Genomic DNA, 15,546 nt, shown 5'->3' on the forward strand with positions numbered 1-15,546 from the left:
TGCCCGGTATGCAAAGGCCAATAAAGATACCAGGGGTGAAAGTACAAAGAAGGTTTATTGCTAGCAATAAAAGGCGCGAGTGGAATAATTTCACGTAACAAGCACACGAGATCACTATATCTAAGCACCTTTTATTCAGGAGTTTTTGAGCCTTCATAAGCATGCTTGTTTGCTGATTGGTTATAAGTGAGTGACACAAGAAGTTCTTTACTGAGCATGTCTCTATACCTGTGTTTTAGCCATGTATCTCATTTACATACATGTATGTTTCATTAGCATACTTTTTCCCCACCTAGGGGTGTGATTTTTAGTATTTTAATGAGCCCTTTTAACCCAGTTCCCTGTTTTTTCTTTTTGTTTTCAAGCCCCCTTTATCTAAGACTGCCTCCTCCTTATCATTGCAGATGGGCATTCGTCACATAACATTCTCTTCTGCTTCGTCTTCGGGTAGTGCTTTCTAGGTCACTCCTTACATTTCCCCCCTTTGGAGCATTTTTAATTATTATGAGTGCTCCATGCAATTTGGTTTAACACAAATCTAGTATCATCAGCTTTCTTTGTAAAATCATTTGATTTACCTTAGGCCTGAAGATAGATATAAAAACAGGTAAACATTGGATACAGCAACAAACCATAATCCCTATAACACAAAACAAGACAACTATACTAAATAACTGTCTCAACCATCTAAAATTGGGAAGCCGGGAATTTAACCAGGAAAAGTCAAAGCCGGATGATTCTTTTAACGTCTGTGCCAATTGTTGTAAGGCACCAATTTTGTCTTCAATTAGCACAGAATTATCGGTGAGGTTGAAACAACACGTTCCTTTTAAAGTTTCACACCCAAGATTGTGTTGTAATAAGAGATAATCAATAGCGGCTCTATTCTGTAAGACAGCGTCCCTTAATTGTTTTTGTTCAGCATTCAGGGCTGAAAGAGCTCGAGATGTAGCATTTAGTCCTTTTGCTAGAACACAGGCCACTGCATTAAGATTTCTGCTATTACTTACAGCGAGGCCTGGAACCCCCACCATAGATGCAGCTAATGCTACGTATTCAGCCTTAGATAATAGTCCAGGGGAATCATTCTCATTGCAATCAGTAGTGAGAATAGTGTATGCCTGCTTATACCTCCCACCGAGAGGGGGTTTGTTCAGTGTGCATTAGGTCAGATTTCCTTGGAAGGGCTGCAGTTACTCGGGCAATGGTGCATGGTCCTCCAGTAGCGTTTCCTGGGAGGTATGAATATATTATTCTCCCGCAGGCTAGAAACCATCCTCAAGGAAGGATGGTATGTGCGTATGTATAAGATATTTGACTGGTCTCATTACAGAGGACATTTTTACCTTGGTTCAATTTAAGGCAATTACCAGTACAATTAACCATTAGGAAACATTTGGAAGCATTAGCTGTTGCCTGAACCTTTACGGAAAACATGTTTCTGCTTTTATCTTTTACAATAGCCCCCCAATTATATATATTCTGATATGTACTTTCCTTATCTATACCTTTCAGCATAGTATAATTTTGTAAAATTTTCAAAGGGGTTGGTACTGCGATTAAGCATGAGGTAAAAACCAGGTGAGCATTGATCCCTCCCGCTAAGCAGAAGTCCATTCTATTTAAAATTTCCTGGGCCAGATAAATCCAGACATTTTCCTGAGGATCAAATTTTTGTTGTAAAAGGTTTTCCCCTCTTATGAGAAGGAGTGGACAGATCAGGGCGCCCCACAATAAAACCTTGACCAATTTCATGATAAGGCCTGTAAAACTTGATCAAAGATTGACAAATTATTTAAAGTTCCTTTGTTTTGAATAGGAATTTTAAGTCTCTTATTGGCTCCACCTTCCACTGTTCTCTGCCTCCAGTCCCGGAGTCTGCAGGGGTTCCTTCTTGTTCTGGTCCAGCCACCGGCTTTAGGCGACTGGAATGTATCCAAGTCTTGATTCCTTCGAGCTTTGCTGCCGTTGGGGTCGTCAAAAGCACCCTATATGGGCCCTTCCATCTGGCTCGAAGTGGTTCCTCGTTCCAGTCTTTCACAAGGGCGTAACTCCCAGGTAATAGTCGGTTTTCCGGAGCAGGAGACTGATCCTGTGACTGCAGCACGTCCTGTACCTGCTGATGGATGAAAGACAAAACAGAAACCGAGGACCATACATATTCTCTAATCATTCCTTCTCCTAAAACATGTAACTGTTGTTCAGTACCCATCGGCAGACTCAGAGGGTAAGGCTTACCATACATTATCTCAAATGGGCTTAATCCCAATTTAGAATGTGGTGCGACCCTTACTTGCAACAGGGCCAAGGGTAGGGCCTCTGGCCATTTGAGTCGAGCTTCTTGGCAAATCTTTGCAAGGTGTCTTTTTAAGGTCTGATTCATACGTTCCACCTTTCCACTGGACTGGGGTCTCCAAGGGGTGTGTAAATGCCAGCTGATTCCCAGGAACTCAGAAACCTTCTGAGTAATTTGTGCAATGAAATGTGGGCCATTGCCTGACCCTATTCCTTTTGGAAGTCCGAAGCGAGGTATGATTTCTCGTAGGAGCGCCTTGACCACTTCTCGGGCTTGAGCAGTCCGACATGGGAAGCACTCAACCCAATTAGAGAAAGTGTCCACAAAGACAAGGAGATATCTCATCCCTTGTTGCCGGGGCAACTCGGTAAAATCCACCTGCCATTCTTCTCCTGGCCCATTGCCTATTCTCTGATGTCCTGAAGTTTCTTTTTTCCCTCCTTCTGGGTTATTTCTCTGGCAGACCTCACATGTTTCTGATACCTTCTTGGCAGCCTCTTTTAATCCCACTCCAGTTACATAGTGACTGATCCATTTTACCAGGGCCCTGGGCCCGTAGTGGGTGCCGTGATGAGCGCTCTTTACTACCGCATGAACCCAGGCAGCTGCGATGTTAATGCTGCCATCCTTTGCTACTAGCCACCCGTGCTCCCCCTTCTTTGCTTGAAACTCTTTTATTAATTGTTTGTCTCTTTCCCCATACTGTGGTGTCACAGGCTGGTATAGGTCTGGGAGGAGAGGTAACAGATTACTTACTTCGGGCAGCAAGTCTATCTGAGGTCTTTTAGCTGCTCTCTTTGCCATAGCGTCAGCAAATTGATTACCTTTTGTGGAGGGGTCGTTCCCTTTCTGATGTGCCTTACAATGCATTACCGCTACCTCCTTCGATTCCCAGACTGCCTTGAGGAGAGCTTTTATCTGCTTGCTATGCTTAATGCTTGCTCCTTTAGCATCAAGTAGACCCCGCTCTTTCCATAGCGCTCCGTGAGCATGTAAAACAAGGAAAACATATTTAGAATCAGTATAAATATTGACAGTTTTGTTGGCCGCCAATTGCAAAGCCCGAGTCATAGCAATGAGTTCAGCCTTTTGAGCTGAAACAGATGGGTTTAAAGGTCCTGCTTCTATCACATTCTGTGTAGTCATGATAGCGTATCCGGATTTTCGAATTCCATTCTCCATACTCGAGCTGTCATCCGTGTAGAATTCCAGTTCAGCATTGTCAAGGGGTCGGTCTCTCGGGTTTAGTCTTGAGGAGTAAACAGCTTCCAATGTTTGCAGGCAATCATGTACAAGATCTGGTGTGTCAGCCATAGGTGGCAACAGTGTTGCTGGATTTACAGTGCGAGAAATGGCCAATTTTATTTCAGGCTTATCTAGGAGGATGGCCTGAAACCGAGCCATTCATCCCGGGGTTAACTAGTTCCCTCCTTTCTGCTCCAGGACTGTAAGCAACTGCGTGAGGCACATATACAGTCATTTCATGGCCTAGGGTTAACTTTTCAGCTTCTTGTATTAGCAGACAGGTGGCAGCAATGGCCCGGAGACAAGCAGGTCATCCGGATGACACAAGGTCTAATTGCTTAGAAAAATATGCCACTGGTTGTTGTCAGCTACCCAATTTTTGTGTTCGTACCCCAACAGCCACCCCCCTTTGGTCATGCACAAAAAGGGAAAAAGGCTTACTCATGTCCGGTAGTCTTAAGGCGGATGCTTCAGTGAGAGCCTGCTTTAACTGGCAGAATGCTTGCTCACACTCTTCTGTCCATTCGAGCACCTTTTCATCACCTTGTGTAGCTCCATACAGAGGTTTTGCAATAACCCCAAAATTTGGAATCCAAATCCTGCAAAAACCTACTGTACCTAAGAAGCCCCGTAGTTGCTTCTTTGTTTTTGGGGGTGCTAGCCAGCATATAGCTTCTTTTCTTTCAGGCAACAGGGCTCTCTGACCAGGCTGTAGTTCAAATCCCAAATATGTTACCTTCTGGGACATTGGTTGCATCTTACTTCTGGATACTCGGTATCCTTCTTGTCCCAGAAAATTAAGTAGGCAGATTGTTCCTTCGAGGCAACTTGCTTCAGTGGTGGCTGTTAAAAGCAAGTCATCCACATATTGCAGAAGGGCACAGAACAGTGGCAGTTTTAGCCTACGTAAATCCTTGCTTAACACAGTGCCGAATAGGGTTGGGCTGTTTTTAAATCTTTGGGGTAAGACAGTCCAGCAAAACTGAGTCTTAATGCTAGTATCTGGGTCTTCCCATTCAAATGCAAATATTTCCTGAGATTGCCTCTCTACCGGTATACAGAAGAAAGCATCTTTTAAATCAATAACCGTGAACCAGTTATGAGCTGGGTTCAAGGCAGACAGCAGGGTGTATGGGTTGGGGACAACCGGGTGTATACTCACGACCACTTTATTTACAGCTCTCAGGTCTTGAACAAAACGATATTCGTCACTCTTAGGCTTCTTCACGGGCAAGATGGGTGCGTTAAAAGCTGATGTGCATTCACGGAGGAGGCCATACTCCAGGAACCGTTCAACTAACGGCTTCAGTCCTTTCCTGGCTTCCATCCGCATTGGATATTGTTTCACGCATGGAGGCTGGGCCCCTGGCAAAAGTTGAATCTTTACAGGTTCAGCATTTTTAGCCTTCCCGGGTCGGTGACCTGCCCATACTCATGGAACAACAGCATCGAGCAGGGTTTGAGGAATATCCGGTGTACTTTCCTCTCGGAGAAGGCAAGCCTGCAAATGCCACCCCTTTTCAGGAGGCACCGTTAGGAACATTTGCCCATCCTGAAATGACAACGTAGCTTGCAGTTTACAGAGGAGGTCTCTCCCTAAAAGGGGAACGGGGCAGTCTGGCATATACAAGAATTGATGGGTGACTTTGGCCTGCCCAAGATTACAGGTCATTGGCTGTAGGAAGGACCGTGTTACTGCCTTCCCTGTGACCCCTACCACCGGCACAGTCTTTTTACTTAAAGGTTTCAGTTTTTGAGTTAAGACGGAATGGGTAGCACCTGTATCGACGAGAAATTCTACCAATTCATCTCTGTCCCCTAGTTGCATTTTAACCAGAGGCTTGTCAGGGGACACCGGGATCTGGGTTATCTTTCCCTCCCGGGTGTCTGGTCCCCTTCAATCTGAATCCCTTCCAAAAGCAAACAGTCCACTGCTCTCCTCTCTTTTCTTTTCACCTTCACCTACTTTCCAATTGGGGCATTCCTGCTTCCAGGGTCCCTTTTGTTTGCAATAGGCACACTGATCTTTCTCTAATGGACCTCGCCTCTGAGGCTGTCTCCGGGATCCCTCATTTCTGGGTTTTCCCGTGATTGCAGCTGCCACTAGGGCTGCCTGCATTTTCATCTTTCTCTCCTCTTTCTTGTCCTGTTTCTTTTCCTGAACACTTTCTTGGTTAGTAAATACTTGGTAAGCAATGTCTACTAGTTGGGAAATAGGCATACCTGTTGCTCCGTCTGTCTTCTGCAATTTCTTCCTAATGTCCGGTGCACTCTGACCTATGAAGATCATATTTACAATGCGAGCGTTTGATGCATCCTCCGGGTCCTCACGGGTGTATTGTCTGAAAGTAGCGTAGATTCTTTCCAAGAAGGCACTCAGGGTCTCATTCATCTCCTGTCGAACCTCATACACCTTACTGAGATTCTGAGGTTTTTTCACAGCACCTCTCAATCCTCGGAGGATATGTTCTCGATAGGCGCGGATGGAGGTCATATCTTGGTCTGGCTTCCAATCTGGCTCCTGGGTGGGGACATGATTGTCCTTATTTTCTTGCAGGCGCCCTGCGGTAATTTCCTTTCCCACGTACTCACGGGCTTTGTTTACTACCATCCTCCTTTCCTCTGGTGTCAACAGGACATCTAAAAGAGACTGAACATCTGCCCAGGTTGGGTTATGGGTTTTGAAAATCGTTTCAAACAGGTTTCGTACCTTTTCAGGATTCTCTCTCAAGCTGGGGGTATTGTTCCGCCAGTTATACAAATCTGAGGTAGTGAAAGGACCGTGCACAAAGGTTCGACGGTAGGTTGGCTCACCATCAGCTTCGAGGGGCCTGGGTACCACTTGTTCTCTTAGGGAAAATACCCCATTTCCCTTCCCACGGCCAGGATCAGATTCCCTGTGATGTTTTCCCTTAACCCCGGAGTCTGCTCCTAACTGTACTCTCCACCCACCTCCCGGGGTTATATCAGGAGAAGTCGGGGGTTCTGGAGATTGCCAAGCACCTGACGGCCATGGTCGGTGCTGTTCCAGATCCCTGGGTCAGGGAGTGTTTTCAACCTCCGCCTCGGGGGGGGGGGGGGGAGCAGGAAGAGCGGATGCCAACGAGGAATCGGACGAATGAGGAGGAGGAGGAGGGGGAAGAGGAGGAGGATAAGGTAGAGGTGGCAAAGGGAGGGGAGCCTCCGGCTCCGGACATTCCAGGACAGGATTTGCAGTTGGTTGAGCCACTGCCATCTCACAGAACCCAACCCCCTCCCCCAATCCACATTCATCCAAAACCTTTGTATCCCTACAGAGAGACATAAACGCTTGCGCATACATCAATTCCTCCCATTTACCATTCTGCCGGCAGAACAAAATCAATTGTAAGATGGTATTATAAATAACACTTCCCTCCGGAGGCCAATGTTCTTGATCATCTAGCTTATAGCGTGGCCACGCAGTTTCACAGAAGAATTTAGCTTTCTTCTTAGTCATAGGATCCCCACCGAACTCTGCCCAATGTCCCAATACACAAGAGAGGGGGGTACATTTCCTAACCTTACTGTTAATGGTACCCATCTCAGGGCTGCCTTCCCGGTTCTGACCGTCTGACTTACCTCGGATCCAGGGATCTGTTCTTAGTCCTTGTCCTCACAGGGGAAAAATCACTGGTCTTGGACTCGGGCCAGACAGAATACTTACAGAGATAATCCCAGGCAGGCGTACTGACGGTAGGCCTTACGCCCTTTCTACCCTCTCATCCAAGTGCCTGTTACTGGTACTTTCACTCTATGGCGTTGCACCATTAGGCTACTGCCACCTCAGCGATCCAGCTCCCCCTGAAGCAAAAGTCTTACCGGGAAAAGATATCCCGGGGCGCGCCTGACATTTGCTTCGGAGGAGCGGCCGTCTGGTCGTCTGTTAGTCCGGGCAAAGCCTTATCTAAGGCAGTCCCATCTGGGGTGCCAAAAACTGTTGTGCCCCAGCTCAAGTCTGGTATCGTGCCCGGTATGCAAAGGCCAATAAAGATACCAGGGGTGAAAGTACAAAGAAGGCTTATTGCTAGCAATAAAAGGTGCAAGCGGAATAATTTCACCTAACAAGCACACGAGATCACTATATCTAAGCATCTTTTATTCAGGAGTTTTTGAGCCTTCATAAGCATGCTTGTTTGCTGATTGGTTATAAATGAGTGACGCAAGAAGTTCTTTACTGAGTATGTCTCTATACCTGTGTTTTAGCCATGTATCTCATTTACATACATGTATGTTTCATTAGCATACTTTTTCCCCACCTAGGGGTGTGATTTTTTTTTTTTTTAGTATTTTAATGAGCCCTTTTAACCCAGTTCCCTGTTTTTTCTTTTTGTTTTCAAGCCCCCTTTATCTAAGACTGTCTCCTCCTTATCATTGCAGATGGGCATTCGTCACATAACATTCTCTTCTGCTTCGTCTTCGGGTAGTGCTTTCTAGGTCACTCCTTACAGTAGCAAATGAGAAATATACTGAAACCATGGTGACTTTGAATGAGGGTGCAAGTGTTGGATTGTATAAGGGGATTTTGCCATCTTATAATTAACAGAACTGGTTTTCTTAATGTTCTCTTGGAGTTGTATCAGAATGATTCCATCTGTCTTGTACATGAGTCTACAACAAATAGTTGCAGAAGATTCCTGCCAGGTAAGGATTGTGGAATACTTGCACCCATGTTCTACATACGGGTGGTAGTAAGGGTGCTGCCTCAAAGCCTTCGTTTGGTCTTCTGTACTGACTGTGGCTTCTTACAGAGCTCCCATAGACAGACATTGTCTTTGGAGCAAAATCGGGTATATTGAGCTGTCCTAGTACAGCTGATCACTTCACTGGTGTCTCTGCATGTCACTGGGGCTGTTGGAGTGGCAGGCATCTGACTTGTGAGACTTGGGTGACCTGGGTGCTGTACCTTGACTTAGGGTGCTGCAAACAGGGAAACACCACCACAGTGCTGCCAAATGCATTGTGATTAGTATATGTGAAAGAGGGCCAAATCCTGCTCTCTGGATGCACATCAGTGCAGCCGTAATCATTTTTATGGCACTACAAGTTTCAGGCAAATGTAAGTTCTAGCCCCTTGTCATGCTCCAAAAGTTTCCCAAAATGTCACAGCTACAGTAGTCAGCCTGTGATGCCTTAAATGAGAGGAGATCCAGGATCTGTCTCATTTTTTATGCATATTGATTAAAATGCATTAAACAGCACTAGTGATGTTTTCAAATAATAAACACATTGCTTGGGAATAAAACATTTTATTAAATATTTTTCTTGTGCTTGTATTTGGGGGATGCTGTGCTTATAATAATTTGCATAAAATATTTTTCATGAAATGCCAGTTTCATTTCAGCATGGTTTTTTTTATAATTCGTGCCATGTAAATTATCTTCTGCTGTTTCCTGTTTATCATGGACAATGTTATGTGAGGCGTAATTTAATTTATTTGTAGTGATTGCCTGTCACATATCAGTATTACCTGCCAGGATTGGGCTTGATTCTACCAACAAAATAGTATAATGCCTGCCCAAGCACATGCAGCAGAATTTAAAACAAGGTGGAAGAGTAGGATATTATAAGCAATAGTGCATGAGGGAAACACATGCATGTATGTACGGCTAGGGACAGAAGTTGCACACAAACCAGTTTAAGTGATGAGAAACTGGTTTAAACCTTTAACAGAACAGATATTCAGTGCACGTAAACCACTTTCAAAATGATCAAAACTGGTTTAAGATAAACCTGAGTGAATGTAGTATCAGACTCAACTGATTTAGGTCAAACCAGTTTATGGAACTTCTGTCCCAGACCCCTTCCTAGTTTAAGTTAACTCCCAGCATCCAAGCATGCTTTACAGCCTTGGGCTGGGCTGGGCTGCAGGAGCAGGGTTGGCCCCAGCCCTTTCCTCCTTAGCCAGAGCACTATCACTGCTTTGGCTGGCTGAGGAGGGGGTGGGATGAGCAGGTGAGGGGCATAGCCAGATGCTGGCCTCAGTCCTGAGGCAAAGAGTGGGGGAAAGGGGTCCAGCCGGTGTTCTAGGCAGAAGCAGAGGGGAGGCGGGCAGGGGGAAAGATGCCCCTGGAGGGATCCCGGTGCTGCCCCCCTCTGTAACTCAAGAACGGGGAGAACATAGGGCATTTGGAACGGGTGCCGGCCCTGGAGGCACCTGCTGAGCAGCTTCTCCTGCCAGGCCCAGGCCCAGTTTAGGGCAGGTGTCCCTGGGGGAAAGGGGAAGCAGTGGCACCAACCAGGAGACAAGCAGGGATTCCCCTCCCCAACCTCTGCTGCCAGCTCTGCCTGAGTCACTCGCCCACCTCTGGGGAGCTGTGGCTGCTGCTGGAGAAGTTGTCTGTGCTCACCTACAGAGTTGCTGGGTGCTGTAGCTGCCTGATCACAGCCTCCTCTTTCAGATGACCCAGGCTGGACAGCCCAGCATCAGGGCTTAGCGCGGCCATTGGCAGCAACAGTGGTAGGTCCCCCGAGAGGAGCCAGCTGGCTCCCATGGCACATGGGCCAGTCTGCACCTGGCTGTGGCTGCTGCTGCAGGGCTGCCCCAGCCCATCAGCGTGCCTGGGCATGGTGCCTGGAGCAGCCGCATGAGGCCCAGGGGTAGCAGCCAGGGCACTGCAAGCAGGGAATTGGGCAGCAGTTTCCCCTGGCCAAACTGCTGCTCTGTCTTCTGCTCCCTGCCTTATTTGTAGCTGTGCTCCCTTACCTACCTCCCTGGTCTGCAGTTTGCCCCACACAGGCTGCCTGTGGTAGGCATCTCAAATATTTCAAAATCAAAATAATACAGAAAGCAATTTTAAAAAAATAAGTAAAACCAATATATATTTAGGAGGTGTATACTAGTTACCACAACAGCGTTCTGTTGTTTGCATTGGTCACAAATGCATGTAATGTAGTGAGACGTGAGAAACTCAGGGAGTAGTTGTAGGGAATAATGGGAAGTAGTTTAGTCTAAATGCCAATAAAAATAGGTTTTACATGCGCCTTTAATTTAGTAATGTTTAAATACTATTAACTTGGGATAATCCTGTTTTCCTTCATAGATGTCAAAATTTTGAATTCTAAGCTTTGTATCTCAATGATATCTTATGTCAGTTAATTCCCTAATGTATATCTGCTTTGTGTGATAGAAAATGTTTCCTTTTTAACAGTTTTAAATTTTCTGTCTTTGGTTCAGTTAATTTTCCCTTGTTTTTGGTGTGTTTTTTTTTTTTCTATCGTAGGTTGAATAAAAGTTTCCAATCTACTCTCTTTACCATTCATTATTTTGCACAACTTTGTGTTCCTTTTATTTTCTCTAAATGATATATAGTACCAGTCTGTCCCCATAGCCCTGAATGGTTTTTTGTGCATCTTACCTCTGAATCTTTGGTTTCTATCAAATACTTCTTAAGATGAAGTGACCAGAACTGAGTGTGCCCTATTGTGGATAAAGGAATATCAGATGATGGTACCAAATTGACATTCTTCATGTTATTCTTTGTGTGCAAACTTTCTAAACACATTTGAGTACTGCTGTTCATTGAATAAATACTTTTGCTGAGTTTTACAACAACAGTGCTTAAGTTGATTTCCTATTATACAGCTTCTTAAAAACCTAGAGAAGACCATGAGTAGTTGAAATTATTCTGTCTGCATTAGGTTGTGTTTATCATCACTGAATTGCTTTTACAGTTGTTCCTATTCATTTAGTTTTCGACAATATTAAGCTATTTGAGTCAACTGCACAATTAGCTGCTACTTCACTAATCTCCTTTTCCAGATCATTAATAGATGCATTTAAAAAAAAAACAAAAAACTTGGAACAATTCCAGGTTGGTTGAAACAAAGATTATTGTGATACTCCTTGGTTAACCTCTTGTCATACCAAAAATTGACCATTTATTCCTTCTTTGTTAGTCGTGTAGATGGACTCTGAGTCGGGAGAACTTAGTTTTTCCAGACCTTTTTGAAGTATTTTTGTCAGAAGCTATTTAAATGCAATATAGTGTTTGTTGGGTTCCCCTCACCTCTTTTTTTAAATACCCTTCTCTAAATCTAAGTTGCTGCCATGATTTGTCATACGTTTCCATAAGATATTGAACCTAATTGCAGTGGATCCATTGTCAGTTTAGTGGCTTGACTATAATTATTACTTGAACCCAAGTGCAGCATATTTTAAATACAAATTTCCTTTATTTTTCTTGAATTTGAGACTAGTAGTATAATTCTATTGAAACATTCTTATAACTTAGATGTACAAGGATAAAAAAAATCTTAACTGTGATGCTCTGCTTCAGAATTTTTACTCGGTTAGATTCTGTGTAACCTTGTTAAGATGTGGCACTACTTTTTCTGCCTCTTCAGTTTAAAGTCCTTGTATGTTTTATAGCCACTTATGTAATGACTCTGCTCTTTGTCTCTATACTATGTACTTTTTTGCTAACAGAAGCTTTGAGGTTATTTGTGTATAGTTTATTGCTATTTATGTATGTCTGTAGGTTTCATTCTATTCAACTCCCACCTTTAATGGATTTTTTTTCTGTGACCTTAACCTGTCCCAGTAACAATTAAGATGGAACTTCTGCCTAGGTTACAAAGAGTCCTTTTATATTTTTGACATTTGACCAGATAGCTTTGTGTTGCTTGGCATCAAGCAAGAATTCTTTAGCTCCTAATTTAAACAGCATCCCAAATCTTTATTCAATTTGTATATCAGTATTGTGCTTTTCCTTTGGTCAAAATTAAAGTCTGAGATGGACTTGTTCTTCATTGACTCAGTTTACCCTCTCTGGGAATGTCTCTCTATTCTTCTGGAGGCTTCGTTGCACAGGGTGTATACATGTGCTACTTGACCACAAGTGTGCTTTATGCCTATATCCCCCAGGCTGAATCTGGCCTCTGGAACCGTGAGATCCAACCCACAGATTGAGGCTTTGGCTGCAGGTAGTCTAGTCTCCCTGTGCTTCTTTGGGGGCAAGAAGCAGCTGTAGCTGGGTCCTAGCTCTTACCTTTTGTACTCTACCTCTGACTCAGGGTTGGTCATTCTGGCCTGCAGTTGGAAAAGGCTGCCTACCCCTGCTCTATTCAGGGAACTAGGTATTGTTGATGCTGACTATTTTGCTGGTTTTTTTCCTTCAAAGTTTTGACTGAGCTTTAACTCTGGTTGGAAGTTTAAGGTATGTGATTAGTCTTTTTTTAAGTAGGATTTTTAACGGTGTGTTTTGATTTCAAAGGCACAGTTAGTTTCAAAACTAATGAAATCATTTACACCCACTTAGTTTAAACTCTGCTTATTCATTCCATCAGTAACTTCTCACCATTCAGCATGCATTTTTTTTAGCTGCTCCTTGCTTTGACAATTGCAAATGTGTTTGTGGAAACAAGAGTGAAGGTTGGTTTCTAACTTAGTCCTCTCTATTTGAGTTAAGCAAGTATGTCAAAAGCCAAGTTGTTCCATTTTTTTTCCTTTTAAAGAAGGCTAGTGACAAAGATAGAATGCAAGGCATTTCTGAAACGAGAACCGTGAAACACTTCTGATTTCACTCTTGTAATCCCCTCATGGGCACTGGGGATAATGATGTTTAATCTCATTGAAGAACCACCAGAAGGATCATGGAACATTTGGACTTTTTTCTTAGAGGATTTATCTTTTTCTTACGTCAAGTTACTGCTTTTATCAGAAATTAAACCACCCATCAATTCAGGTCAATTTTACCTTATGAGGAAGAGAAATCGTGATTGTTCCATTGTCTACATAACATCTGGATGATTACATTAATAACAGCCCCTTTTTTTGGTTGAGCACTTAAACATTTGTTAATATTAACACAATATTCTGGATCTTGTAAGTCAAGACATCTTCTGCTTTAGACTCTCTCATCCCATTGCCTAGAAGTCATTCCAACCTGCTCTAAAAAGTATTACAAAGTTAAAGCAGCTTGGTCAGTCACATTTTCAGTACTCCTTTCTGTGGCTGAGTTGTTAGTTGAATAGACAGGTGAGCTGGTAGTCCTCTCTACAAAACTTGTCCAGGTTTCTTCACAAATTACTCAGTACCCTTAAAATGATAGGCCCAACCTATAGTCTCATTTACAGCCAGTAACTAGTTGGGTGGGGCAGGAGGAGGGCAGCTTTTACACACAGTTCAGTCTGAAACTCCTCCTTTATAGAAGGAAAAGTATTATTGTAATGAGTCTGGAGACAAGACAAAGCTTTTAAAAGGCTTGACAGGAAAATAAATTCTTGAATGTTTGGGGTGAGGTTACCCGAGTACCTTTTTTCTTTACACTCATTTCCAGTTGTAATAAACGGCTGGAAGGCTTGTCCTGTCAATACTTAAGTTTTATGTACAACCATCACTTATTGATGGGTTTTATTTTCACACAAGTACTCCATCCTCTAGGGAGTCTCTCATTGCTAGAAGCTAATAAAAAGTAAGGCTGCTGTACAATCATCATTAATTTTGTTAGTGTTTATTTGATTTGTAATTATGAATTTAACAATTATAAATACTCAGCTAAGGTAACGTTTCTTTTCTGAATAGCATTAACAAGATTCATTGTTCTTTATATGATATTTTCCTTGGCTCTACAGACTAGCGGGAAGGACCAAATATTCTGATCACTTCTCAATCAGCTAATGAGTACTCCCAAATCAGTAATATGTTATTGAAATAAATAACTTGACAGTATACAGTAAGAGTCCTGTGTTGTGTAGACAAGACTTTCTGCAGAATAACCCAGATTGGAGAACAGCATAACAAATGTATCTGTAGAACAAAGGAGAAATTGCTTTGTAAATTCAGATTTTCTCTCTCATAGTTAAATTGGCTATTCCTACTAAAGGTTTTATGAAATGGCAGTTGAATCGAGAGAAGTTCTCAACAACGCTAATGGAACTACCAAATGACTTCTATGAATTAGGGAAACTCCTGCATGCAGTCTACCAAAAACATCATTTATGGAAGCGTCTCTCCGACTTGTAGTATCTGGATTTGAAGACCGAGTAGCCACCTTTATCCGTCTCATAGGATGTGTATGACTTCACTTATAAGGACCTAGTTTGGTGGGCTGTTGTTGATTTAGGACCGTTGAAACCTTTGGAGTCCTTTATGCGCAATTTCAGCCACCTGGCAATGGAGGACTTTGATGACTTGTTTCCTTTTACCGCAGGATGGTAGAGGACGGAAAGAACCCTGGATTTCCTGAAAACTTTGGTTCTTTTGAGGTAAGTTTAAAGACCTCCTCAGACAGTGTATAACACTTTTCTTCCCCCCTTCACGTTAAGATGGTTTAGCGAGGGCAAATAGGATACGAGGGCAGCCCTTTGAAAATGGCGGTAAACAATTATTTTTGGCAATATACTTCCATTCTAGATATCAAAGTGCCTTGTTCTGTAATTAGGTATGTTGTCCAGAGCTTGAGGCTTATTAAACTTGTGATGGAAAGTCAATCCAAACTTGCAGTATGATGACAACAAACTTGTTCATTAATTGATTATTTCATTAATGTTAGTTTCTCTGACACAAGATTGTGTTCTGGAAGTTCTTTGAATATTCTGAAGGTTAATTACTCTGATGCAGATGGGAACTTTGGGGCTAGGTTTTTCCATTCTCCTATGCTAAGAAGAACAGATTTATTTTTATAAAGGATTTTTCTTAAACTAGTCCAGAGACAGGGAATTTAAGAAATACAGGTATGAGTTTCACATCCTTAGTAACTCTGCAACATTAAAGTGAATTATGCCAAGTGAAAGTCTATACATCAGGCTTCTTGCTTATACTTCAGTGTTTTAGTGTGGGACAGGGAAGCTGTTTAAATTTTCAAGGTAACTTCTTACCAGCTGCAGCCTTCTTGTACATTCTTGCTTTTTCAGAAAGCAGTGTTTCCATATTAACATTAAAATAGTAGAGGGTGGAAGGGACTTCAAAAAGGGAAGCAAAGGAAACATCCAAAGAATATTAAAGCATTGCCCATTAAAGAAATTACTTTCAGGGTCTGAAGAGA

At 43.0% G+C, this 15,546-nt stretch overlaps 1 protein-coding gene across 5 annotated transcripts in view; it reads left to right on the forward strand.

Moving 5' to 3' along the window:
* RB1CC1 (RB1 inducible coiled-coil 1) overlaps positions 1-15,546 on the forward strand; it is a 155,676-nt gene that overhangs the window by 56,767 nt on the left and 83,363 nt on the right. Inside the window, exon 2 of one of the 5 annotated variants that reach the window (XM_019498610.2) lies at positions 14,713-14,767. The exons of the other annotated variants lie outside the window; for them this stretch is intronic. Within the exon in view, the coding sequence (XP_019354155.1) occupies positions 14,714-14,767 (54 nt within the window). The 5' untranslated portion in view covers position 14,713. The remainder of the gene's footprint in view (positions 1-14,712; positions 14,768-15,546) is intronic. 5 annotated transcript variants of the gene reach the window in all.

The sequence above is a fragment of the Alligator mississippiensis genome, chromosome 3 (genome assembly GCF_030867095.1).
Source record: "Alligator mississippiensis isolate rAllMis1 chromosome 3, rAllMis1, whole genome shotgun sequence".
NCBI classification, from domain to species: Eukaryota; Metazoa; Chordata; order Crocodylia; family Alligatoridae; genus Alligator; species Alligator mississippiensis.